Consider the following 26,670-nt stretch of genomic DNA (forward strand, 5'->3'; position numbering starts at 1 on the left):
AATGAAGTCACCATTTTCCCTTTCACAGCTAATAACGGGCGTCGATTGCTGTGATTAATGGACTGTGTTTGACATAAGCGTCCTGATTGTAATTGTCTGTGATTTGGTGCAATTTGTCTTATTTTTGTTTCAAGTATAGCGTATGTCTGAATCAGAATATGAAGGATATAAGTTTTTTTTTTAGATTCTTTACAAAAAAAAATAAGAGCGGTAAATAAGAACGAAAGCTTCAAATCAAAACACAGTTTTATTTGTAAAAAAAATTGCACTTATATTTAAATACAATCGTGAATTGTGAAACCAGTATCGGTTTTTACAGACAGTCGTGTAACATTACCTTTCTTCCTACAATTCAGGACCAGTTTCGACCTTTGAGGTCTCATCAGCATGGTCAGACTTCCAGAACAAATATACTGCCGTACTGGTAGTTGTTTGCAGTATGACATTTTAACACCTAAGCCTTGGCATGCCTTCCCGTCGCTCAAATAGACGTGCGGTGTCGCTCGGTGTTGCTTGGTCTTATCAGGGGTCTGTGTTTTTTACGGCAGGTGTACAACCCCTGGATCCGCGCCGACTCGCAGGTCGTCCGTCCTATCAGCAGAAGCCAAGCGGAGATGAGGAGGAAGCGAGCCGCGGGAGGTACAGTCACCACAGGGCGGGTTCCTTCGTCGACCCGTTTGGCGGCCCGTTGATTATCACGAAGGCAACACGCCGTGCCACCCTTGCTCGATGTTTAATTTCTGTGATGACCCTTACTGGCAGGCACTCCTGCATGCGGCGATGGCTTGCAGGTTTTGCTCTCTCAAACACGTCGATGATGGTCGCTCAGTCAGGTGTCCACTCGCTTTAACCAGAGGATGATTGAAACCCATTGAGACGCATGGAACGATATCGCCTCCTTTCGCAAAGGCGACCTGGGTTAAAGGAACGTAATTTTGAGTACACGGAATAATTTGTAAACGTTTTAAATTCGACAGATCTAGAGGGATTTTTTTTATAATTTAGTTAAAAGCAAATAAACTTTGCTTCGAACAAGGAGGTGAATTTGCACATTTCATAATTTAAATATCCAAAGTGTTAAATGTAATTTCTGGAAACAAAGTGACTCGATTAGGCAAGTAGAGGCAATGGACAAAGTTGCAAGAAAATTGGCTTGAGGCTGCCAGAAAAGCATAACAATACTTAATGGTTTTTGTAGCCTTCAAAATTAATAATATTTGTAGGCCACGTAGTAGTTCAATGCCAAAATTATTCTCATTAACCCTAAAGTACTCATTCACAAACTCACTCACTCAACACTTTATAGAACAAGGGAAGAACATACAATCTCTGCACAAAAAGGTGCTTGAGTTAGAAATGTAACCCAGGCTCTTCTTGCTGTGAGGCACACATACTGCCACTGCTCCACCCTGTCGCCTAACACACTTTATACGTCTAGATTATCTTCTGTCCTCAATAAAAAATCTATAATTATTTGAAACTATTCATGTTTATTTTACCAGGTAAGGTCCACTGAGCTATAAAGCTCATTTTCAGAAGCGACTTGACCACAAATGATAGCTCAGCCAAGTGGCTTATCATATAGCAGCCAAATACTCTAAACGCATGGTTCTGAATGTGAAGGGAAAAACAGGATGACCCGGAGAAACATCGGCACGACCACGGAGAGGACATGCAAACTCCAAATATACAGCAGGCGTCAGGGTCAGGATCGAACCCTTGACCTCCCGCATACCAGGCGAGGGAGTTAACATCTCGCCACTGTGATTGCTAACGATATTTTTTGCAAACTTCCTGTTGCGCTGTCTGTGCTGGGCCAACAGGCAAGTGCTTCCGCCTGTACCCAGAGTCGGTCTTCAAGGAGATGCCCGAGCTTCCTCCGCCGCGCGTCCTCGAGTCTAACCTCACCCGACTGGTTTTGCTGCTGAAGAGACTGGACATAGCGGACATGGGCCAGTGCGACTTTGTTGATCGCCCAGGTGAGAGAATGCAAAACATTGCAAACAAGCATCCGAACAGTTGTAATGGTTTCCGCTTGTAGTGCACCCACGCAGTATTCGCTCACTCTCGGAAGAGATGGAAGTACTCAGAGGGGTGAGGAACCACAGACAAGCTGGATGGCATCCATGTGGTGAGCCGGTGCCAACAATTGCCCCAGCTCTGTGATCCTCTATATATCAAGGTGTTATCGGCCAATTCATGTGGGAGGAAACCGAAATACCCTGAGAAAGAGGCTGCGAAGGGGAAACACTCTATGCCATACAGAGGGAACAGGTGGAGTCCGCATTTCTGCTGAAATTCATTCTCCTGGCGAGCCAGAGTACAGCGCCTCAACCCCCATGGAAAGGGAGTTTCATGAGTATTAGTCCAATCCACCAACCCTCGCTACCTCCACATTGCTGGATTATAGGCGTGCGCCACCACCCAGGCTAATCGCACTAAGACAAGTTTGTTGCAAAACGTGGGCAAAATGTTCACTCTGTGATGTGAATTGAGGATATTGTAAATACGGCACGTTTTACAAATTGCGTGCAATGTACTAAATCATGAAAATGTCATCGTATGGTCTGAATGTGCACTATTGTTTTGTTAATCTACTTTAGAGGGCATTTTTATTTTCAATGTTTCAGACAGGTGGTCAGTTATTGTACTTTATTGTTTTTTTAGTCCTATAACCATATGAACCAAGTACCAATATGTTGAGCTGTTGTGTGACCGCCAACCCATGACCTTGGTAAAAAAAATGTGATTTAAAGTGTTCTGCCAGGAGTTTATTTGATAAAGTTCTAAATTATTCTCTTGAGTTGAGAATTATGTAAATTTTTAGCAAAATCAAGAAAAATCCATTATAACATTTCAGAGGGTGGGGAGGGACTTAATCCGTAACATGTCACAGGCGTTTTCTCATTATTGTGAGATGAACTGCACACACTTTTAACCGTTTCTGCAGCTGGCATTGTTAGATCTCTTCCACTCGTTTTTGGTGATGTATTTTGTTCTATAAAAAAAAACTCAAGTGCACAGTCCCCACGATGTGGATTGGCACCCACAAACACATTCCTGCGGAGGGAGCTGGTAGGAACGTTGGGTTGCTCGGTCAATGGCCATGGTCAACGGCGGCGTGGTGTATTCCGCAAATATGGCCGATTGTGAGGGTGGGCACAAGCCGGTGTGGGCGTGAGTAGGTTAAACGTTGAGTTTTATAAGGGCACCACGGGGTGACCAGCCCCTCCCCACCCAGCCCCACCCCTCCCACCCCCACCCAGCCCCACCCTCCCCACCCAGCCCCTCCCAACCCTCCCCTCCTCACCCAGCCCCTCCCCACCCAGCCCCTTCCCACCCTCCCCTCTCCACCCAGCCTCTCCCCACCCTCCCCTCTCCACCCAGCCTCACCCTTCCCATTTTTTGATGCACGACGGACGGACACAATAATCCCTTGTGGGCTGGTGGAACCAGGTGTTTCCTACCAGTATAAACATCCAGCTCCAATGGGTCCACGAAAGCTTCAAGTAGCCGCGTTAAGCATTGCGGTTGTAGCCATATGAGATGAAAGCTTGCACTGGAGAAGTAATACAACCGGTTATACTGTGCGAGGGTGTGGTATTGAATGGTTTACATTTTCTCTCCTGGGTTTAACGTCAAAAATAAAAATAAAAAGCACTACACCACTGTACGGCACTCGTGCGGGAGTGCTTTAGGCATGCGTTTAAATGTCCACGTTTGTTCTGCGGTGTATTTATAGGGGCCTATTTTTAATGGATTGTCGACAAAGCCTGCCTGCATGAGTTTGTGCAACTGTAGAATATGTGCACGGAGAGGAGGGGGACTTTTTAAAATAAAGCGTCGTGTATCCGGACACTTGGATCAGTGGTTGTGGCTAATGTGACGGGTTGGCGACCGGATGCTGCCTTTGCTTGCCTGCACTCACGTGCAAATGTTTAAAATAGTGACAATAGCGTGAATGGGATTTCCTTCTCCGAAAGATGGAAAAACAAGTCAGATATTTACTGCTTGAAAGAATATTTCACTGCTTGTTGCGATTGTGTTGTATTGATAAGCAATAGTTTACAGGCCAACTGCTGCATAAAGGCGCTTCCCAATACAGTAAATGCCATGAGGGGGTTGCTTGACCATACTTCACTGCCCCGGTCAGTGGTGGTGGCGGGGGGGGTGCACAGAGGTGGTGTCCAGATATCACTCGCCACCGATTGTAGCCGTTGTAGCCGTGGCCTGGGGATACAACTCAGGTGACTTATCCCATTCATTCAGACGCTGTCTTTCCGACAGAGCCGTTCTTCACCTGAGGACGGCTGCTTGCGTTGTGGCCGAAACGCCGTGAGAATTATTTTATTATGTTTTAATTTTATTATTTTATTATTTCCCTTCTGCGTGACTTTACCGAAAGAACCAAGAAGACTTATCCCACTGGTTCTGAGACTCCAGTCCTCGTGGCTCACGGCGGTCCACCCTTCCATGTTTACCAGTCTTCTCCGTTCAAATGCAAATCAAGTTGTTGCACGCTGCACGTACCTGATAATTGCTATAGACGTCACGTGAGGCACGGAGAGCACTGATTCAAATGGAGATGCACGAAGTCTGCGCGTTGTTGAGGAAATTGATGGGTATTAGTGTATATCTGCAGAACGTAGTTCTGTATGCAGATGTAATTGCATCCAGGGTTTGCGTGCTCATATAAATGCTGCTGGATAATATACGTCTAGAAAGGCATTGGGCCCAATGGACTACTATATTATATATATAAAATTATATATTCTTAGATATGGAGATAAGAATTCTGTTCTACTTGTCTATGATATAGTATGTGCGTGTACGAAAATGCGATAGTATAGCAGACCATCATATAGCAGACCACTTCGAATCTAGCGGCCCAAATTCTCTTGCCGCTCACGACCAATGACAATGACGATTATTTGAACCAGTCCTGGGCTTCAGCCTTAAATAAGTACCTGGTGCAGTGTGTAATCCCATCAGCACTGGGGTGATGAAGGCGGCCAAGCGTGTTGCTGGCCACACCACCCCCTCGTGCGCCATGCCAGATTTAAAAGGTGCACGCTAACAGCACTTGCCCCAACAGTCTGTTGACGGTTATACAGTGGGATTTTTGTCTTTACATGCATGCCGCACATAATGTAGAGGGTGTGCTTACTTCCAATCAGCAGTGTCTACATGTCATGGTTTATGTTCAGCAGTCGTCAGGTCCGTGTAGCTCGACCGCTTAATTACTATTTCAACGGAGAAAATGGGTCAACACCGGAGTTGGTGAAACCCTAGCTTATTGAACAGACAGGTTCAAGTTTATTTTGTTTAACCAGGTGATATCTCAAGAGACCAGGATGTAGTCTCATTTGCAAGTGTGCCTTGGGTCACCAAGACTGACAAAAGCAGAACAAACAAACGTCGGTTGCAATTGTGTTGTGTTCCCTTCGGCTCAAAATCCAGCCCCGGAGGCGCTCATGCAGGCCCTGGAAGACCTGGACTACCTGGCGGCGCTGGATAACGATGGGAACCTGTCGGAGGTCGGCATCATCATGTCGGAGATCCCACTGGACCCACAGCTGGCAAAGGCACTGCTGGCCAGCTGCGAGTTTGACTGCGTCACGGAAATGCTCACCCTGGCCGCCATGCTCACAGGTTGGTGAAGACGGGCGGTCATCGCGCATCGCCCGTGCCGTGCGCGTGTTACTCGGAGCCCCCTTCGCACGTTAACGTCGTCCACATTCACAGTTGTCCCTCTCTGCTTTCACCATCCACTCGGTACGCTTACACAAATTCAAAGATCCCACCCTTGGGGCAAATGCAGCCAACGTGTACCTATGAAAGCCGGCATGGGACACTAAGGGGTTCTAGATTTGAAGATTTCTGACTGCAAGGATTCATACTCTTAGGTTTTTTCGGTAAAGTCAAGTAAAATAAAAATAAAATAAAAATCACGACGTTTCGGAGGCAACACAAGCTTCCGTCTTCAGGTGGAACTGTCACAGCACGATAACTGTATCACAGTGAAGCTTGTGTTGCCTCCGAAACGTCGTGATTTTTATTTTATTTTAATTTTACTTTTATTAATTTGAATTTTTTACCTACGTGACTTTACCGAAAAAACCTAAGAATATGAACACTAAGGGGTGTTATCACCACCACCACGCACAGCCACCTTTGTCTCCCCAGTACTGTTGTTTACACATTGCACCAGGTACCCCCATATAAGGTTTATTCACCCAGGGGAGGACCCAGGACCGGTTCGGATATGAACCTCTAATGTTGAACATGGCTGGGTAATCAACGTCAGGTGCGTAACCCAATGAGCTAACCACTTTTCTACCTAATTCTAGATTTGAAGCTTTCGTGACTGCAAAGATTCATACTCTTATGTTTTTCCGGTAAAGTCACGTGACTTTACCGAAAAAACCTACGAGTATGAACACTTTGCTACCGCTTACTGTGTGTCTATGCGAACAAGCGCACAAAATGTACACAATTATCATATGCTGACATCAGCTCATTTGAGCAAGAATGCACAACAAACATGAATTTATCGGTCAAACTCTACTCCAGCTTCCCCCCCCCCGCCACAACCTTAACGTGAAAATGTGTGTTCATGCCACCACCTGGGGCATCGGTATTGACATCCTACGCATTTGGCAAACCCGTAACTTAACAAGCCTGCTTTAATAAAACAATAATATATAATGTATCCTCCTACGTCAGCAGTTATCCTGCTGTGTTTGTTTCACCTGGTGACGGTTGCTTGTGTTGCGACCGAAACGTCTTGATCTATGAATTTTCTACCTACGTGACTTTACCGAAAGAACCAAAGAGTATGGATTCCTGCAGTCACGAAAGCTTCAAATGAAGAATAATGTATCAAGTTCCTGCTTGAGTGAATATACACAATAATACAGGTTTACATTTTATATAATCATAGGGTGTTATACCAACTCTCGCTGAAAGGAATATCTTGACACCTGCATGAATAGAGGTTTACAGAGAGTCTCAGTTGTGTGGTTTGGCAGTCGGTGATATAATTTTATGGACCAATGCATTATCGCCATTTCATCGTCTGTCCTATTTGACAATGTGGCGACTGACATTTAAACTTCATTATTTTTCCTTACTTATCCAGGAAAGCCACAGTGAGTCGTTCAACTTTTTTTATTTATGAGGTTCCTATTTTAAGATGTTTTCAGAAATTTAAAGATGAGTGTTTAATACACAAGTGGGAGAGGAAACCGGAGCACGCACGCCAGGGGCGGTGGAGGCAACACTGTAATCTCCATACAGATGCAAACAGATGGCGATTAGTCCACTTGCTCTACCGCCATCTTGCGGCGAGTCGGGGTACGGCACCTCCTTAACGCCCACGGGAGAAGGGAGTTTCACAACATCTGTGTGTGACCCACCAACCCTTGCTGCCTCCACAGTGCTGGATTATAGGCAGCCACGTGCATAGCCGCCACCGCCCGGCACCCCTGATTTGTTGTTATTTAGTGACATTTAATATTTAACAACAAATCCCTGCATTCCTTGTGCTGCCCAACTTCCCCAACAGTTTCAAGTTTCATTTATTAGGTAGAGCCCTGTGAGCCATGCGGCTCTTAAGTCGGGTGCAGCCGCAACAAACAAAATGTGAACGTAGAACATCTTAAAGCGACGACGCGCAACAGAAACATCCTGGATAAACCAGTAAATCTTCCAAAACAAAAAAAACGCTGCGTGCAAAAATTCCCATGTGATGCAAGTCAAACAATAACAACCATAATACATTTCGATTTAAAGCTTTCGTGACTGCAGGGATTCATATTCTTGGTTCTTTCGGCAAAGTCACGTAGAAGGGAAATAATAAAACAATAAAAATAAAACAATAAAATTCACACGACGTTTCGATTGCAACACAAGCAATCATCACCAGGCTTTTGGATCGCAGTGCTCCCCCCGCGGTTGCAGAACTTGGACTTCTGTGTGTGTGCTTGTTCACATTGTGTTGTGGGGAGTGGTGGTGTAGCGGTTAGCGCTACGCTGCACTACGAACCTGGCGATCCGGGTTCGATTCCCGCTCACGGCAAACACCACAGTGACGATTATCTGAACCGGTCCTGGGCCTCCCCTAGGTCGACTCAACCTCAAATGAGTACCTGGTGCGGTGTGTAAACATCGCCGCTAGGGAGACAAAGGCGGTCGGGCGTGGTGCTGGCCACCCACCCCCTCGTGTACCGTTCCGGCCTTCATAGGTGCTTGCTAACAGCACTTGCCCCTACAGTCTGTTAAGGCTATACGGGGGATCTTTGTTCACATTGTGCACACTGTACAAACTGAATATGTGTCGTTTGAGAGCGGCCGTACATATTTTCTCCTCTTGCATTTTTTTATTCTTGTGGACAGCCGGCCCTTGCTTTACGGCGCCCCCCGCAGGCGCAGAGGCCAAGGCGCACGCTGCTCACATCCGACATTTTCACACCGAGGGGGACCATTTCACCCTCATCAACATCTACAACGCCTTCAAAGCCGGTGGGGTATAAGTTTTTATTCTTTTTTAAACGGGATAAAACAAAACGAACACTTTACGCATGTTTAATTTCAATCAGGCATCATGTTTTTATAAGAATAGGGTTTGCCCTTTCTGGCAATAATACAGGTGTTAAGAAGTTCGAACAGCAAACAGAAAAACCTTTTGCAAGGAATCATGTCTGCATTAACCACACTTACCTGCGGTGAACATGCAAACAAAAACATGCTCTGGTAATATTTGTTATTGTCTTTGAAACTGATTGGTCTACACCAGAGACAGCCTTCTTTAGGGCCTAGTCTCAACCAGCGTCAGACCAGAGAACGCCAAAAGGCATGCAGCGAACGGTATCATGTTTTTGTTTGTTGTACTTTTTAATTGAAGTCTTGTAGCCGGTGTCGTTCGTTCAGCATGGAAAAATTGCCGCTCGTCGAGTTTGTGCGCAATCGAATCATCACTTAGGGGTGATATTTGCAGATTTAGTAATTACCTTGCGTCGTAGCCAGTCTGCGAGAGAGATGTTGCTGCAAACTCAAAGTTTTGAGCGAATGGACCGTGTTACGCGCTTGCTGCAGTGGTTGTTGCCCATAAAATGAGACTCGAGGCATTCTCTGATCGTAATAAGAAATGTTTTTTATTTCGCTGCATACATCTTTGACACTGCCTTTAAACAGAGAACATGGTCGGCTGATGTTTCTGGCAGTCGCCCTTCTTGAGAGCAGAGCGAGAAGCCACAGATATTGACCGACTCGAATCTTACACTTTGTCACATGTAAAGATGGGAGAAAGAGCGAGTTCCAGCCATAAAGTCTATACATCGCTCAGCCCTATTTCTCTTTCTGCTCTGAAGAAGGTCATCCTATCACCGTGTGTATATTTTCTACTGATGAGGCATCGTTATTGAAAAACAGTGGGTTTCCTTTTGGGGGGCTTTGTGCTCCAATGCCAATGAAATCGCCTGATTAGTTTGATTCATTAAAACTGTCTCTTGTAATTTTAATGAATCTTCGATGTCCATGTGCTGGAAGGTTTAGCCTGAAAACCTCAGTGAATGGTGTTATGCGTTTACACTCTCGAGTGTTTATCAAGCCTAATGCTGGAAGATGCTTGAGCTGACATTAAGTTTACATTTATTTTGTTCAACCCCAGTTAGAACTCAAGAGACCAGCAGAGTGACCTGGGTCACCAAATTGACAAATAAAAAACTAATTCAATAATTTACAGTCTTGAAGAAAATTTAAATCCGAGCAAGAGCAAGCTGATCTACAGTAGTCTTTGTGTGTGTGTTGTTTTCTGATTGAAACAAAGCTGATGGGGAGGAATGGACGGTGGTAGTTGTTATTCCGAATCGCTTTTCGCTTTTTTTTCCTTCCTTCCCCGCAGCGAACGAAGATGAGCGCTGGTGCCAGGAAAACCACGTGAGCTCCGTGGTGCTGAAGCAGGCTGACGCCATCCGGGCCGAGCTGCTGGACATCCTGCAGAGGATCGAGCTGCCCATCTCGGCGCCCAACTTTGGCTCGGAGCACAACACCGCCAGTATTAGAATGGCCCTCTTGTCCGGCTACTTCATGCAGGTGAAGCTCCTTCATCTGCGTTGCCACAGGCGCATTTGACCGTGGGATCACGCGCCGTCCGCTTCACGGCGGAGGTTAAAGATCCCGGGGGACGTGACGTCGTTCGCAAACGAGCACGGCATCGTGTGCCGACGTCACGCGGTTCCAAGGATTCCGATTTCCAAGCGTTTCCTCCGCGAATTTCTTTGGAAGCGCTTTTTGTGTTTGGTTTGTTGTTCTTACCCCGCACCTCCGATTATCACGGTCGGCTACGTACGCTGCGAAAGACGTTCGACATGCATACCAATGGGATGAAGCACGGCTATCGTCGCCCTTGACTGGCAGACCCCAGTGCCCACTTTACAGGCCGGTGCAGCCACCTTATGCTGCACAGAGACAGCTGCCACCGGGGGTGCCCTTTGAATGTATGAGATGAAATGTGATGTAAGGTGCTTTTATTTGCGATGTCATTTAATTGCCATATAAATGCGAAACGTATAATTAATGTGCTTATATGATGGGTAATATATCCATCAAAATTATAATACTAATTTATCGGTAAAATTACGTAGCTGACCAGCAATCGTGAAGGGTGTGGTCAAACAGCTCTCTTGACCAACATGGGAGGCCTTCATCCAGCAGTGGATTGACAAGGGTGCTGTAGCTACGCAAAAAAGTAATTTTAAAGCTCCTTTATCAATCCCCTTCTGGATGAAGTCTTGGCTGCACCGTGTCAATCTTGTAGCTCGTTGGACTTTACTTGACCTTGCTGGTCAGTGCAGGTTGGTGAAGGGAGCGCCAAGGAGAAGTGCAGGTATCACTTGCCACTGGGGTTAATCTTCGCCGGGAATCTAACTCAGATCGCCGGCTTCCAAGCGCAGTGTGCTCACCACTGCCCCACCGCTCTGTTTATCTTGGGCACTAAGATATAAGTGACCTTTGCGGTAACAAATGTACATTCGTAAAATATGTAAAATTGAGTATCGTAATGTTTTCTTTTGTAAGTGCCGTATAAATATGGTTAGTTTGCTTTGCTTAGCTCTTGGTTCAGCTAAGGCTACATCCAACATTTTTTTTTATGCTGCAGAACTTGTACACATTTGTACGAGAACCTGTTTCAAATTATCCCAAGGCGAGAATTGACTGGGTCAATGTAGTCATTTATAAAAGTTGACTTTTAGAAATCATTAGTTCTGTCCTAGCAATGGCAAAGAGTGTGATCTTAGCAACACACAGGGGATGTTAGGCCATATGGCCAAGGAGCAGCAGTATATGATGCCATTAGCCATGACTCTTTTAACGTTTCCGGTCCAGCCTTAATGAACCTAAGCGACTTTCCATTAGTCTTTATTAGAAGTGGCGTTCCTTTAAGAGGCCATTAGCATTTTTTTGGCAGCCTCCGGTCCCTTGTTAGCCAATGCCGATTTGCCAAAATAAAAGACTAAACATTTTATTGTTTACATTTTTGGCCGCTATTGCAGGTTGCCCGGGATGTTGACGGTGCGGGACACTACCTGATGTTGACGCACAAGCACGTGGCGCAGCTGCACCAGCTGAGCTGCTACCGCGAGCTGGCGCCGGGCGCGCGCCCGCCGACCTGGGTGGTGTACCACGCCTTCACCGTCTCCGAGGACAACTGCCTGAGCATCGCCACCGAGATCTCGCCGGACATGTACGTTCTCCACGGCCTTCGGCAGAAAAACAACAATGCCAAAGGCGGGGCCGGACGCACGGGTGTCTTTTGTCCCCCGGGAGACAAGAGCAGAAAAATATGCCCCCCTCTTACCAATACAAATAGCTAAACGGGCTGATGCGGCAAGTGCTGTGAGCGAGCACCTATGAAGGCCAGCATGGCACACAAGGGGGTTGTGAGGCCAGCACCATGCCGGGGAACAAGCACGTTGGATAGCAACAAGCGAGGGAGTCCGTACATGCGCAGTGAATTCTCTTTCTCTTCTGTTCGCGAACTTTGCAGGATGGTGCAGCTCGCTCCCCAGTACTACATGAGCAACCTGCCGGCCAGCGAGAGCCGCGACATTCTGCAGGAGGTCGTGGCGAGGCTGGCGGTTGCCAGGAACGGGGCGGAGGGGAACGCCGTGCTCCCAGACGATGAGGACGTGGCGACGGGGAAGGCCAGGTCCCGGGAAACCGGACGCGGCGCCTTGGAGCACCAGGACAACGAGGAGATGTGTGTCCTGCAGTGATGGGAAGCGACGTCACGGCGGTGGGGAGTTAGTTCTTGGGGGGGCGGGGGGGGGTCAACGTATTAGTTTTTCTCTCTCTCCACTCGAATATGTACACGTATGTTTTTGTCTTCTTCCCTCGGTTCTATTTCGGCTGCGCTATCGGCTTTGTCTGCCATGCGACGAAGTTGTCCGTGTGTGACTTGCAAAGCAAGTTGTTAGAGAATGACCCGTGGAAGGAGGGGTCACAGAACTACCTTTGAAGGTTCTCCAAGTGATGTATTTTATTTCCCAGTCCGAGCGCTGCACTTTCCCACGCACCCTGACACAGAGACATGAATGTTCATCGCATGGCATTCAAACTGACAACGTTCATTCTCCGAGCTGGAATTTAGCCAAGTTTAAGTATGCAACCAAACGTATCTTTTGCTGGTGTTTTCTTTCCGCAGTCATTGATGGAGTGGGCTGAGACGATAAATTCACTACCCTCGAGAACCTGGTTTAATCACAGTGTCTGAAACCCAGAATGAACTCCAGGTTCAATGATCTGATCCCTGACCTGTTTGGCCACCCGAGGGTCAACATGTTAAGTGTCCTTTTTACCCTTCCCAAGTTCCATCTTTTGGGAGTTCAAGTGTGCAGGAAACATTTTGGTATTTCCAAAAGGTATTTCCCCCCCCATAGCGAAGAAAGCATTGTTATTTGGTGTGAAAGAGAAGGCTCAAAAAAAGCTTAATTCAATGATTAAACAAGGCTTTGTTGAGGTTTGTTTAGATTCGAGTCATAATTTGCCGTAACTTTTGCACGTCATTTCAAGTCAATTTCAAATGCAAATTAACCTTATGATTTATACCCCACGGTGGTGGGATTTTAACTAGTTCCCCTGGTATACAGGAGGTCGTCGGTTCAATCCTGACCCTGACGCCTGCTGTATATTTGGAGTTTGCATGTTCTAATCCGTGGTCGCATACATTTTTCTCCAGGTCCTCTGGTTTTTTTCTCCACATTTAGAAAAATGTGTTTGAGTCTTTGGCCGCTATAAATTTCCACGTGATACGCCGCTTTCGTGAGCAATCATTTGTGGCCAGGTCATTTCTGAAAAAGAACTATGTCAATCAGTGGGCCTTACCTGGGAAAATAAAAATAGTTCTAATGAAGGTCACACATTCTCAGATAAGTGGCCTTCATTACTCGCCTATGCACTCAAGCTTACATCACGCTGTACGATTTTTAAGCAGAGAGCATTCGGGATGCATTGGCAGGTGCTGCGTTGAACTTGGTACCCGTGCTGGTGCTTAGTTCTATCCCTTTCCCACTGTACAATTGAGTCATGCCGGAGCAGTGCTGAGGAGGCATCAGGTTGATTTTCCACTGCAGAAGCCAAGCCGTTCCGCTTACATCACACGCGATGAACGAGTCGGCGCTTGTAAGTGACGCAGTGACTGATGGCACGGACGATTGCCCCGCTTTGTTTGATCTTGAGCTACTAGATTCAGTTGCTTCATGAGACGGGCGTATAACGGTTTGTTTCAGGCTTGGCACGGCAAATAGCCAGTGGAAAACCACCCGTACTGTGAGAGTCCGCGCGCTAGCTCGCCTCGGATGTGCCAATGCAAAAGGGGTGTTAAATGTGTATATATGACAAATCCAGGATTTACTTTCTCCATTGTGACACTTGCGTCAGTGTATAGATTATGGCTGTGTTTTAACTCGGCGATGAGGCTGAATGTTTAATGCCCTTTTGTTTAATTCACCCCTATTCCTGTATTGCAAACATTGCCCATCAAGGATGTCGACATCAATCAGATTTTCTGCATTAACCCATATAGGGTTTACCGGCCACCGAAATGTGACCTTAGGTCACACGATGTCATGGATCGCGCGCACATGTTTGCATTGGTGGCTGTACCGAAACCGCCCTGAGCTGTGCACTTCTTGACTATTCTGAGAATGTTAGAGAGCAGAGCCGAATTATTGACGTCTACTTTTATATTGAACGCATAAAGTTAACGAGGACAGCTATTTAAAATCTCTTCGATGTTTACATCGCAACTTTGGTACAAAATTTCGAGTAGCTCCTTGCTAAGCATTATTATTGTGCAACACTCCACATCCCGTGGTTTGAATAGTTAAACATCTTTATGGCATGCATGAGAGGAATAATGGTAAGTTATTTGATAACAGCATTAGCGTATATTTATAGTTAATTCTGGGGAGGTTCTTGCACACAAAGCGAATGGCTTGTACGGTGATATTTTTGGGAGCAAGTCTGTATATATATGGAAATTGTAGATAATTTATCTTGCAAATGTATATCTTGGCACAGGATGAGTGAATTCTGTTTTGAACATTCTGTCTGTGTTTGGTAGAGCATTGTAAATTGGGATGCATTGCTACATTCGCGTATGGGTAATGCACGTCACGTGTTTCTGTGGTAGCATAAGACAATATTAATAGTGCCAAAGTTGGAATCGGCGAGCAAGTGGCTTCCTAGTCCACTTTCATGCTTTATCTTTTAGTTTGTGGATTTCTTTCGGTCCAGCCTATCTACTCTGGCTGTTCCGCCATATGTAGCTTCTATTTCATGTAAAATGCGTTGCCACGTGGTGCCAAAAATGCACTTAAGAACGTGCATGACCTTGATAAATAGTGATGAGGAATGCCATTCGATAAGTGAATCGGCGCTAACGTACAACGCCCTTGATACAAAAGGGTTCACTGCTGTGACGCAGTGGTTAGCGCACCTGGCAGCCTCTCTATGATTCCTGGCTATGGCTGACGTCGGTGGCGATTGATATCTGAGGTGGTTCTGAGCCTCCCTGCCCCTTCATCGACTCGCGCTGACCAACGCAGTGAAGTACGGTCAGACAGTGCCCATAACGACCACGATGTGTGGAGGGGCCTTCATCCAGCAGTGGATTGACAAAGCTGAAGACAAATTATTATTTATTAGTGCACAGCAGCTTTATATACACTTCTCTACACTACAGGAATTAATTTATTTTCGAATTTAATAAAATCGCAAAATTCTTAAACGTTCTCAAGTGCATATATTCCATTTAAAAACGCTGAAAACCGCCATAAACTTTAAAATGTTTTGCACATAGGTACAAATGGGTAATTTAATTGGTTCTGTCCCCTTTCCTCAGGAAAAAAGGCGGGTTTATTATTTTGTTATGATTGGTGGAATAAGATGATACGTAATGACTTTTCATTATTATTTTTCCGTGAACAAAATATTTGAATTACTGTTGTATTTTGCACCTCAGAAAAAGGATAACGTCGATTGGTGCATTTTTTTTTGTAATGATGCAAATGTACCGACAATCGAGCTCTTTCTTAAGCCTCGCGCCGCGACAATGTTTCCTTGTGTACGCTCGGTGTGTCGTTCTTTCCAGAGGTAAGGAAATGTGTTTCTCTGAGTAGACATGGGGCCAGTGTACAGAACTACTTGAGACGTCGTAGCAATATCGTAACCTCATTTTAAGATCATATTTGCCGTTTCTCCAAGTTTATATGAGGGTTTACAATGCTGGGCTTCATAAACTTGAGAAATATGACGTGTGGGCAGCGCTACTCGTAAGTAGATTTTTTTTTTACCGATCATAGAGCAAGGTTAATGACGTGAATAATGTTACGCGAATAACATTAATTAATACGATCAACATTAATAACAACCATGGGTGGAAAAAAACCCGATTTTTACAGCGGCAGGCATCAGGTTTTTTCTTTAATACAATTAAACCCGATTTCGGGGAATTAAAACCTGGTTTAATGAATACGAAACTCTGATCCAAGGCTTGGGCTGCTTCCTCGTCGGTGCTGCTATCGTACTCGGGGTAGTCGTAGAATGCGGCGGGCAGGTTGGTCTTGATGAACACGAGCTTCTCCACAATCGTGGGCGCCGCCAGTGAGTTCCTTAGCTTGGAATGGATGAAGCCCATCGTCGAGAAGTGCGGTTCTGCAATTAGAATCAATTAAACCGGATTTTTCCCAATCTCAGATCGGGTTTAATATAAAAAGACAATTAAACCCGATTGTAAAAAAACCCGACTGTGCCACCCTTGATAACAACATACACTAGTTACCTCCGCACAGACCAACTAATACGGCACGGTGGCATGCCGGCAATGTTGCAGGGGTTTCGTTCCTGGCTGGTCCAGTGGAAAGTGATGACATAATCCCGAGTAATTTATCTCGTGAGTGAGAGTTACAATCCCACAATGATTCCCATATTTACCTTGACATGCAGCCTGCCAGACGTCAGGTACATCTTTAATATATTTTTCTTTATTCTGGCCCCTGTGTTCTACTTTCAGAACCAATCAAGATCGACTGAATACAAGTCATAGATCATGTAAACTGCTTAAAAAATAATTCTCAACAATGTTTCTGTTTTGTGTGTGTTTGTTTCCTCGTAAAATGCCTTGCTTAACATGCAGCGTATGTTTGCCTATTGACCAGAAATGGTCATGCCATTAAATGTCTAAAGGGAAGGCCGATGGCAATTCACTTATGAATGTTTGCAGCACGATTGCATTTTTTTTCTTTCAGTTTTACCAAATTGGTTAAAGCATCGATGTTTAATGCATCCTTTGTTTCATTTGTGTTGTTCAGGTATGAAGTTTTGTTTTCCTTCATGCAACGCGGAGTTCACAATGTTGCATTTGTGCACTTTTATGTACATTCTGTTTTCGGAATTTTGTGTGTGTATATATGAAGGGGGAAACCCCGTTTGAGGAGTTGTGCTTCATCGCCAGCATCGATGTGGCCGAGATACTTCAAATAGAGGATTCGTAGATAAAGTTCTGCTCAAATTGTTCCAATTGTCTTCGAATGTTTAGCACTAATTATAGAGGTGGTGGTTTTATTTCTTTGACAGCAGGTTAAGCTATTTTAAGTTGGAATTTTTTTTTTAAGTTTAAGTTTATGAACACTGATATTAAAGTCCGTTTCAACTGATAACGGTGATCTGGGTGTGAAATTCTTTTACACTTTTTTGATTGTGTAGTCACATTACCATTAATACATATTCTGCATCCAGGAAAGCCTCACCGAGTCTCTAGATTAGTTCTTGAAGAGGCTCCTGCTACATTGGGATATTTTGCCCAATGAATGAGCACGTGTGTGGGATGTGAGAAGATACCGGAGCACCCGGGGAAACCCCACAACAAAATACGAGCGGGTGACGTTTGACACTCCTGGCCACCTCGCGGCCCCGTGCCGACAGCACCGGACAAGCCCTGACGGCCACCCATCTAAATACGAACCAGGCTTAAGACCTGCTTAGCTGCAAAAATATGATGTGATCAGGTGCATTGTGACTTTGTTGTTTCATGTATGAGATGTGTCATGATATGTGACCTCGTATGTCAATCACATCATACAAAAAGGGAGTCTTACAGATTAGTGCATATAATGGCACAAGCGTTTTATTTCATCAAAATTGACGCTGACACCAAGCTAACTCTGCTACGGCAACATGACAAGAATTTGTTCCAGCAGGCAACTATTTGGCTTCAATAATCTCCAATATTGCTTCTTTTTTTGTTTCAGCAACTGGTTTTGTCAGTAGGCAATTTTTTTCCTCTTTTCTCTCACATGCGCACAACCCGCGAGAGAGCAGATTGGCCTTGGTGTGCTGCTGAAATTTTTTTTTATCTGCTTCTCCCACTCGGTCAAGTATGGGTTGTAGACGTTAACACGTTCAACATGCACTCATTCTGTTCACCCCCCTCCCGATAAAACTAACAGCAAGCAGCGTGAATCGCGCGCGCACTTTTTGTTGTTGTCGTAATTTTCTAAGGTGCTTTTTGTTGTTAACTTTCGTTATCAATGTGACTGGTGGGATTCGTCTTAAAAAGGGGCGCTTAGTTTCCCTTCCTCTTGCTGTAGCCGTAGCTATCCGTGACCTCGCTGCCCTCTTCGCTGCCATTCCTCAGCGAGTAGCCGCTGAAGAAGTCGTATCCGCCCAGGTACTTGGGCATCTGCATGGAGGTGCGCAGCGGACGCGACTGCAACAGGAAGCTGGGGCTGTTGACGGGCGACACCGACGACTTGAAGGAGGAGCTGATGGTCAGGCGGGATTCCTCTCCCTCCAGGAGTTTCCTGGCAAAAACACGAGGCGCGTCGGAACAACAAACGGAGGGCTGCACGGAATGTCACGGCGCGTCACGGGGGCACGGCGGGGGGTCGAAAGTGTCGCAGGCCCCGAAAGAAAAAAAGATGAAAATAGTAATCCGACATCGATGTGTGTGTGCTGTGAGTTTTGTGTGCCCAACCATTTAACGATGAAAATCGATTAGTGGAAAAATGTGTATTGTGAAAACGGTGCTGTGTTTTTGATGGTGCTTTTATATCATTTGCAAGAGACAGTAATGCGTTACGTGGCGTGCAGCGGTGACGCAGGTGGTTAGCGCCGCACTGCGCTATGAAACCCGGTCACCTGAGTTCCAATTCCTAACTGTAGTTAACGTCAGTCACGAGTGGTACCTGAACTGCTCTTCCACCTGACCCCACCCACTCCCCCCTCCTTCACCATCCACACTCGCCAGCGTGGTGAAGTATGGTCAAACACAGCTAACACGACACGGTGAAGCCTTCGTGCAGCAGTCGATTTAGATAAGATCAGTTATTTTTACTACTAATGCTTTCTAACTCAGGTTTTTTTCGGTAAAGCCACGTAGGTAAAAAAAATGAAAATAAATCAATTAAATCACGACGTTTCGGAGGCAACACAAGCTTCCTTTATCAGGTGTAAAAAAGGCACAGCAAAATAACTGTTATGTAAAAAAGCACAGCAAAATAACTGTTATTTTGCTGTGCCTTTTACACCTGATGAAGGAAGCTTGTGTTGCCTCCGAAACGTCGTGATTTAATTGATTTATTTTCATTTATTATTATTTTATTTTTATTATTTTTTACCTACGTGACTTTACCGAAAAAACCTAAAAACCCAGTCACGAAAGCTTCAAATCTAGAATTAATGCATTCTAATTTTTTAAAATGAATATTCATACACTAACCTGTACGCTGCAATTTCGATGTCCAATGCCATTTTGACATTGAGAAGGTCTTGGTAGTCCCTCAGGTATCGTGACATCTCGTTCTTCGTTGACTGCAGTTCTTTTTCCAATTCAGGGATGAGTTCCTGCAAACAAATGGTGTAACATCTCATTTAAAAAAATATATATACAGCATTAACAATCATAATTATATTATTTGAATAGCTTAATTATTTATACCTTTGGGGTTTTTTTATTGCAGGTCTCTAAGAGTGAATTATGGGCTTTTCACCATTCTCACGAAAGGGGAAAGCGTGGCGCCTTTTCGTTGGCATTTTACTGGAAGCATTTTTTTTTATTTTTGACTGGAAACAAAATTTGCCGTTTGCTGCGTAGCGCCATCGGGCAGCTTGTGTCACGCCCCATCCCCGCCAGACCCCCCCCCTCCGTCACCCGAATCGTAACATGCCAAGTTGAAATCAACGCGGGGGCAATGCTGGCGGTGAATATTTAACACCCAATAGGATTCAGCTTCGTCTCGTGCATTAACATTGACGCAGCGACACTGCAGTGTTGCAGTGCGGCTTCACGGGTGAGATTAAAAAAAATTCCACGCGGATGCAGTTCAACACTGCATTCATTATATTCCGTATTATTTGCTATACCTCTAGATCCCGTGCTGCATTATTTTTTTTTTCACCGAATGTGGTACATCGCCCACTGAGAAATGTTTTTAAAAACTAAAAAAAATAATCGATGTTTTTTTTCCAAAATCATAGTTGCTGTGAGCACAGGCCCAAAAGGCCCGATATGCCACTCAACAAAGAGCAACGTTGAAGGTGTGACGGTTAAGAGTTAATACCGTCTCTTTAAATCGTGAGCAAAGTCGCGATAGCTCAGGGATAATTCGCCGCTGGGAAGGAATCACAAAGGCGCGCGGTGCGTGGACACTAAAAACAATCCCGAACATCTTGCAGCCCTCGTACCTGCAAGGGCTCCAACTCCTTCTGGTGCCGTTCGTCCAGATCCTGGATCTGCTTCTCCAGGGACTCGATCATGTCCTTGATGGCCTCCGACTCCAGCGTCTTGTTCTGCACGTGGCGTCGGTACTCGGAGACCTCCTCGCGGGCGACGTGCACGGCCTCCGTGTTGCGGTTGGCGTTCTCCGACAGCACCGTGAACTTGGTCTTGAACCACTCTTCGGCCGACTGCATGTTCTTGGCGGCGAGCACCTCGTATTGGGCGCGGATGTCGCGCAACGCCGACGTGAGGTCGGGCCGGGCAACGCTCATCTCCACCGTGATGTGCGCGCTCTGGATCTGGGCTTGCAGGTCTGCGATCTCCTCCTGCTGCACCTTCTTGAGGAATGCGATCTCGTCGAGCAGCGAGCCCACCTTCTGCTCGAGCGCAACGCGCTGCACCGCCGCCTCGTCCGCCGCCTTCCTCACCTCGTCGAGGGCTCCCTCCGACTCCTCGCGACGTCGCCTCTCCTCGTCGTGCTTGGCTCGCAGGGCGCCCAGCGCGCCCTCCATCTGATCGCGGCCACCCTTGGCGCTGTTGTACTCGCTCTTGCACTCCTCGGCCAGGGCGCGCAGGTCACGGATCTCCTGCTCGTACAGCTGCTTGATGTTGGAGGGGCGCACCTCTTTCTGTCGCAGGATCAGCGCCTCGGCCTCCAGCACCTTGTTCTGCTGCTCCAGGTGGTGCACGCGCTCGATGAAGCCGGCGAAGCGGTCGTTGAGGTCCTGCAGCTGGTCCTTCTCTTGCGTGCGGATGGACTTGAGCTCGTTGCCCAGAGACTCGGCCTGGGACAGGTCGATCATGTCGGACGTGGCCGGGATGGACATGCTGGAGTAGCGGGAGTGCGTGCGCCTGAACGAGCCCACAGGAACGCTCAGGGTGGAGCCGACCGACACGGAGCGCGTTCCGTAGCCGGCGGCGCCAACCTTGTAGCCGGGCATCTCGTAGCTGGCTCGGTACTTGGTGGGCTCGCCGAAGTAGCGCCTGTAGATGGACGTGACGGCAGAGTCGGATGTGTAGGAGCTCATGGTGGCGGCGGAGGTGGGAAATTGTTCAATTTGTTGGGAGCAGGCAAGAGAAGGAGGAGCGCAGGACCCGGGAGCTTGCTGCAGGAGTGAGATGCTGTGAAAGCGGGGCTGGGGCTTTTTATGCGGCTGCCGTGTCTGACGCTGCAGAATCTCTCCACCCCAATTGATTCATCTTCTGCCGCACCCAGCCAGGTCCCCACTGCAGTTCTGGGGCTGGCCGGCAAAACGGAGCCCGTGCCTGCTCGCAAGGTCAACGCAAAACGAGAGGCGTTGTGACAAGCGCAGCAAATTAAAAACTAAACATTTGGGTTTGTGAAAGCGTGCGCACATTTTAACTTTTTTTGTTATTAATATTGCGCAATTATTTTTTTGCGGCAAATATTTTTTTTCGGTTTCGAATGCTTTATTTTTGGACTGTGACCATGAATAATTCAGTAACGACAAAATGTATGTAGTATTTATGGTCCATTCAGAGCCAGCTGTCTGTCCCGTTTGCCAACGGCATATCATAAGATCACCCCCACTCAGCTGGTCCAGGTGGTACTGACCCAACCAAGACTGGCTCTTAGTCCAGTGTCCAGGTTTCATGGATGTGCCCATTTTTTGTATGTTAAAGGGGCTCTGTATTATGTGTATAAAAGCAAATTTATGACTTTGCGTAGATAGGCCAAAAATATGAATCAACTCTTGATCTGAGGTATTGACATGATTTCTTCTGCGATGTTGAGAGTTACTATAGATATGGATACGGCCATTTAAAAAAGCAAATAAAAGAAGGCGTGTACATGTCAAATAATATGCAAATAGGGTATGATCACTTGCCATTTAATGTGCCGAAAAAATATGCAGAGATAAATACACAAATACTCATTGAATAACATTTTACCATTTGCATTTAATGTCAGATTGTTTATGCATAGTGAAGCCAACTGATTATTAATTAGATGATGAATAAAGCTATTGGTATATGATGTAACTGTGCCAAATGCGCATTCTTTGATAAAACATTTTATACAAAAACATGACGTTTATACCCCGTCAATAATTGAGCGGACCGTTACATATTTGTGAGGCCGCGTGGCTTTTATGTTGTATAAACTGAATGCACTGCTGCACCGTGTGTGGGGTTAAAATCCACCGAAACTACCGCAATACCTAAATCATACTCAACGTTCTGGTTGACAAATATTGCTCAGAAATCGCTGAAGAACAGCGCGCTAATGAAGGTTCGGTGTGCTTGCGACAGCCTATGCAAATGTTTGGTGCAGGGTGGGCATGCTCCTTGAATGTGCAATGTGGACATGCTGCACCGTATTATTAATTGATATCATTAACAGACATCCTCAAGAATGGAGCAGCTTTAGTGCGTTTTTTTTCTTCAGAGTACAGCACGTGAACACGTCATGTTTTAATATAACTTACTATTTGGAAATCGTAACGTGTATATCCTGGATATCCTTGCAAATTGGATGTTCCATCTCAATGGACTACTCAGAAGAAATACTTTATTAATGATACTAAATATATATGTTAGTACCGTACGCAATTGATTTAGTATCTCTCCCACCTTGCGTTATTTCACAGACATCTGTACAAGACATGAAAGCGAGGAAGAGATCGAGAGAGAGATAGAGAGGAGATAGATTTTAACACTGCATGGCCATGTCCGGTTACTACGGTCAGCGCTGTGTGGGGTGGAGGGTTTTTTTTTTTGTGCGTCCCCTTCCCATTTTGTTCTCGGCACACAGAGAAAAGAGATGGTGGGGGGGGAGGGGGGGCCGCTTAGGGCGGCACCGACTGCATTGGAGAGCGCAACCGCAGGCGTCTACGGCCGAGTAATTAGAGCGGAGGGGCGGCTCCGTGCCTCGATGCGATCCATCGATCGCTGAGGTCGTTTGGCGCAGAGGACGACTTGGGTGTGGCAGGCGGGAGGTGGGCTATGCGAAGGACGTTTTCCCGCAGCCTCCTCCTCCTCCACCCACCCACCGCACCACCTCTGACTGTCGTCAGTCAGCAAACATAAATCCACCCAACCCTCCCATTACCCAACAAGGCACGCACAACACGCGCGCGCACGCACGCACACACACAACAACATCAACACAAAAACATTACGCGGACAATTATAACATCGTCATTTATTTAAGCCCCGTTAGAAACGTCAAGCCGCGTGCGGTTGATGTTTTACTCAGAAATAAATGTTACAGTATGCGGGTTCGTAACACGTGCGTATGGTTCCGAAAGCGTTAATCGGGGAGCGTTTGGTGATGGTTGGCACTCGTTAATGCATACGTCCGTTTGTGTTTTTTGCTCCTTGCCATACCGTGGCTGTTTGTAATTCAAGGGCGTGTCAATGTTTCTGCTGCACAGCGCCAGGTCTGCAAGCAAGCCAACTTCGGAATCAGAATTGTTATTTGTTCTGGAGAAATCCGATTAGCTATGAAGCACAGATGTCCAGTAGGGGGCGGGTCAGAAGGTTACAACAGCAATCAATACAAAAACAACGACGGGAGTGCAACGTCTAAGAAATGTAACCAATTTACGAAAAATAAATAAATAAATACACTGATCGTTACCTTTGTTTTACTTTAACCAGGTGAAGCCCACTCAGCTATATATTATTTTTCAGAAGCGACCTGGCCACAAATGATAGCTCAACGAAGTGGCTTTTACCACGTGGAAATTTCTAGCACCACCTATCAAACTAAACGCGCGTTATATTTTTTATTTTTTGCCGACGGGGAGATTAATGAGAGGCTCGCGTGAAGACGTCAATGACACTGAGTGCGTCGCTGCTTGCGACGTTTGAACATCGAACGCCGGTTAGAGGTGAGAAGCTGGTGGTGACATTCAAACACGTTTACGTTTGAATTCGAATTGCTGTGTGTAGGTGCATTGCATAATGTTCTGACCAATTGCAGTGGCAGCATCAGCGTTTCTTAATGCAGCATTTTACAAAAGGGTCTGATTCTTACGTAATGACCAATTAGAGGGCTAGGATATATGATTAAATTGTCAGTCCTGGTGTGGTGTTCCGAGTCCGTATACAGTACATTGTTTTTCGGGTTTTTTCCCTATGATTTATAATAAGTACCAAATATTTTCATTACTGTAAATGTAGACAGGAATGTAACACCGTGTGCCTTCAAGAAAATCGATCTAAATGCGCACAATCTCATCATACTCTGTCTCAGATGCCAAGCAAAGTCCAGTTTGGTTTTCCCTTGGAAGGGAGTATGTGAGGGCTTGCCAGGTGTTGTAGGCATCGGGCTACGAGATGCCCTGGAGATGGCAAAGCTGAGACTAACAAGCGGATTGATCACCATGCATAAGTGTGTTCACCACAACTACGCCCCTATATAAGGAACGAAACAAGTGGACTTCTCCACAAATGTGGCTGTCGCCTGATGAAGATAGTTGTAAATTACTGGCGAAACGTCGTACTCAGATTGTAAATGTTGTGGCTTGGCTCTCCAACACACCGGTGTGCTGTACTAGTGACGAATTGGCCACGTTCTGTTTACGTGACAACCCTTACTAGTTGGCCGTGTCGGGTGGTGGTGGGTTTAACAACACATTTATATATTTACGCGATTTAACCCAAAAAACTAAAATACTCCCATGGACGATATTGGTCGCGATAGCCTACTGCGTGTTCAACTGGGGATAGAGTTCTAGATTTGAAGCTTTCGTGACTGCAAGGATCATACTCTTAGGTTGTTTTGGTAAAGTCATGTAGCTCATTTACTTGATACAGCAAGCGTGCTGTGACGGTTCCACCTGAAGACGGAAGCTTGTGTTGCCTCCGAAACGTCGTGATTTTTATTTTACTTTTATTAATTTTAATTTATTTTTTACCTACGTGACTTTACCGAAAAAACCTAAGAGTATGGCGATAGAGTGTTGGAGCCCTCGCACATGTGAGTCTTTCTCCGCATGCTCCACGTTTTCCTTGCGCTCGTGTGAACGCTCATTATTAGTTGGCTGAAAACAAATAACAACAAACATCAATGCAGGTCCCTCGTGAAAAAAACTAATTTTGCGATTCAGTGTGGCTATATAGGCACATTGTTACAGTTACATTATCACACTGTGACGTTGATCCTTACCTGAGAATCGATAGTTCAACGTTAACGTGCCGTTTTATTGAGGGACGACTGTGCTCTGTTATCTTGGTGTGGTCTGGGACTGTTTTGTTGTTTTTGCTGGCTTGCTCAAGCTTGATAAATCAGAATTATGTATATACAGGGTGCTTGAACATATTTTGGACACTCATATGGGACTATCGTTTTTAATGGGAAAAATAAAAAGAAAAATTACTTGATAACAAATGTATGTTAATAGCGATACAAAGTCAGTCTCCACTTGTTTGTCATCATTGTCAACACGTGCTTGCAATCTTCTCCAGGTGGTCTCCAGAGCCCGGAAGAGGCACATTTCTCGTGGTATCGTTGCAAATCCTCAGAAGTGTTAACATGTTTTTGAAGCACCCTGCATATTTTGATATTATATATTTGGTGATTTTCTTACCATGCACAGAAGCGCATGTGAAAGCGCCGCGTGATGCAGTGACCGTCTTTGTTCGATGGCCGGCCAAAAGCCACTGCGAGGATGACTGGAGTTTGCTTCATGGCTTCAGGCTACAGAGCCCTATAAACATGTTGTTGTACCGCTGGACAGCTCTCCGATGCGTTTTCTGGTTGTACCGCTGGTTGCTCTGGCATGATGTCGCAACGTCGCACTCCAGAGTGCTGGGAGCTTTTTTGGGAACTGAATAATGCTGGAATATTGCAGCTGGTGTGACAGCTCGTATTCATCCAGCGACTGGGGATAGAAACTCTTTATCCTTCTCAATCTGGTTCTGCTTCTGTGATTTGTCGGTCGTAAAATAAGTGCTGTGCTCAATAGAATTCTCTACATCGATCCGCTTTTTTCTCCAAGCTGCAGGATTTAAATTACAAACTCATTAAAATTGCAAGTCTCAGAGGGGCCCCGTCTCCTTGCATGTGGTAACAGCCACGGGCTGCGTATAACCGAGGGCACAGATTAGTTTGTCTTTCTCTTGCATGTGAGATTATTCTAAGCTGGTGTGTAGAATTATTTTTAAAGCAATTATTTATAGGGTGCAATACATTTGTGAATGCATCGCTAGTGAATAATGAAAACACACGTTATATTCTGGACACAGAAATGTTTGCATTGGTAACGGTTATTCAAATAATTAATTTTGATATAATTTAATATTGCATGTACAATCGCACATGTACTGCCCTTTTGTCAATCCACTGCTTGATGAGGGCCTCCGCATGCCTGTGCAGGCCACGGGGGTTATTTGACCATACTTCACCACGCTGGTTTGTG

General features: G+C 45.7%; 3 protein-coding genes across 4 annotated transcripts in view; 2 read left to right on the plus strand and 1 right to left on the minus strand.

Moving 5' to 3' along the window:
* LOC133345545 (ATP-dependent RNA helicase DQX1-like) overlaps window positions 1-17,226 on the plus strand; it is a 33,158-nt gene extending 15,932 nt beyond the window's left edge. For both annotated transcript variants that reach the window (XM_061556421.1, XM_061556422.1), the window contains exons 7-13: window positions 549-639; window positions 1,824-1,979; window positions 5,461-5,652; window positions 8,398-8,523; window positions 9,905-10,095; window positions 11,556-11,746; window positions 12,050-17,226. In XM_061556421.1, coding sequence (XP_061412405.1) covers window positions 549-639; window positions 1,824-1,979; window positions 5,461-5,652; window positions 8,398-8,523; window positions 9,905-10,095; window positions 11,556-11,746; window positions 12,050-12,278 — 1,176 coding nt within the window. In that variant the 3' untranslated portion in view covers window positions 12,279-17,226. The remainder of the gene's footprint in view (window positions 1-548; window positions 640-1,823; window positions 1,980-5,460; window positions 5,653-8,397; window positions 8,524-9,904; window positions 10,096-11,555; window positions 11,747-12,049) is intronic.
* LOC133345555 (conopressin/neurophysin-like) overlaps window positions 1-26,670 on the plus strand; it is a 559,395-nt gene that overhangs the window by 165,924 nt on the left and 366,801 nt on the right. The gene's annotated exons all lie outside the window — the stretch shown is intronic.
* LOC133345547 (neurofilament light polypeptide-like) lies at window positions 17,668-21,457 on the minus strand. The gene is made up of 3 exons (XM_061556424.1): window positions 20,248-21,457; window positions 19,283-19,407; window positions 17,668-18,365 (listed from the first exon to the last, which is right to left on the minus strand). Exons 1-3 carry the CDS (start codon window positions 21,307-21,309, stop codon window positions 18,128-18,130), a joined length of 1,425 nt encoding a protein of 474 aa, XP_061412408.1. The 5' UTR covers window positions 21,310-21,457; the 3' UTR covers window positions 17,668-18,127.

Source organism: Lethenteron reissneri, chromosome 22, assembly GCF_015708825.2.
Source record: "Lethenteron reissneri isolate LAM-NWPU_2019-01 chromosome 22, ASM1570882v1, whole genome shotgun sequence".
NCBI classification, from domain to species: Eukaryota; Metazoa; Chordata; class Hyperoartia; order Petromyzontiformes; family Petromyzontidae; genus Lethenteron; species Lethenteron reissneri.

Coding starts and splice junctions, on each gene's coding strand:
- LOC133345547 (XM_061556424.1), bottom strand. CDS start 21,309: ATGAGCTCCTACACATCCGACTCTGCCGTCACGTCCATCTACAGGCGC. Junction 19,408..20,247: donor AGGAGTTGGAGCCCTTGCAG/GTACGAGGGCTG, acceptor ATTTGTTTGCAG/GAACTCATCCCTGAATTGGA. Junction 18,366..19,282: donor ATCGAAATTGCAGCGTACAG/GTTAGTGTATGA, acceptor TGTTTTTGCCAG/GAAACTCCTGGAGGGAGAGG.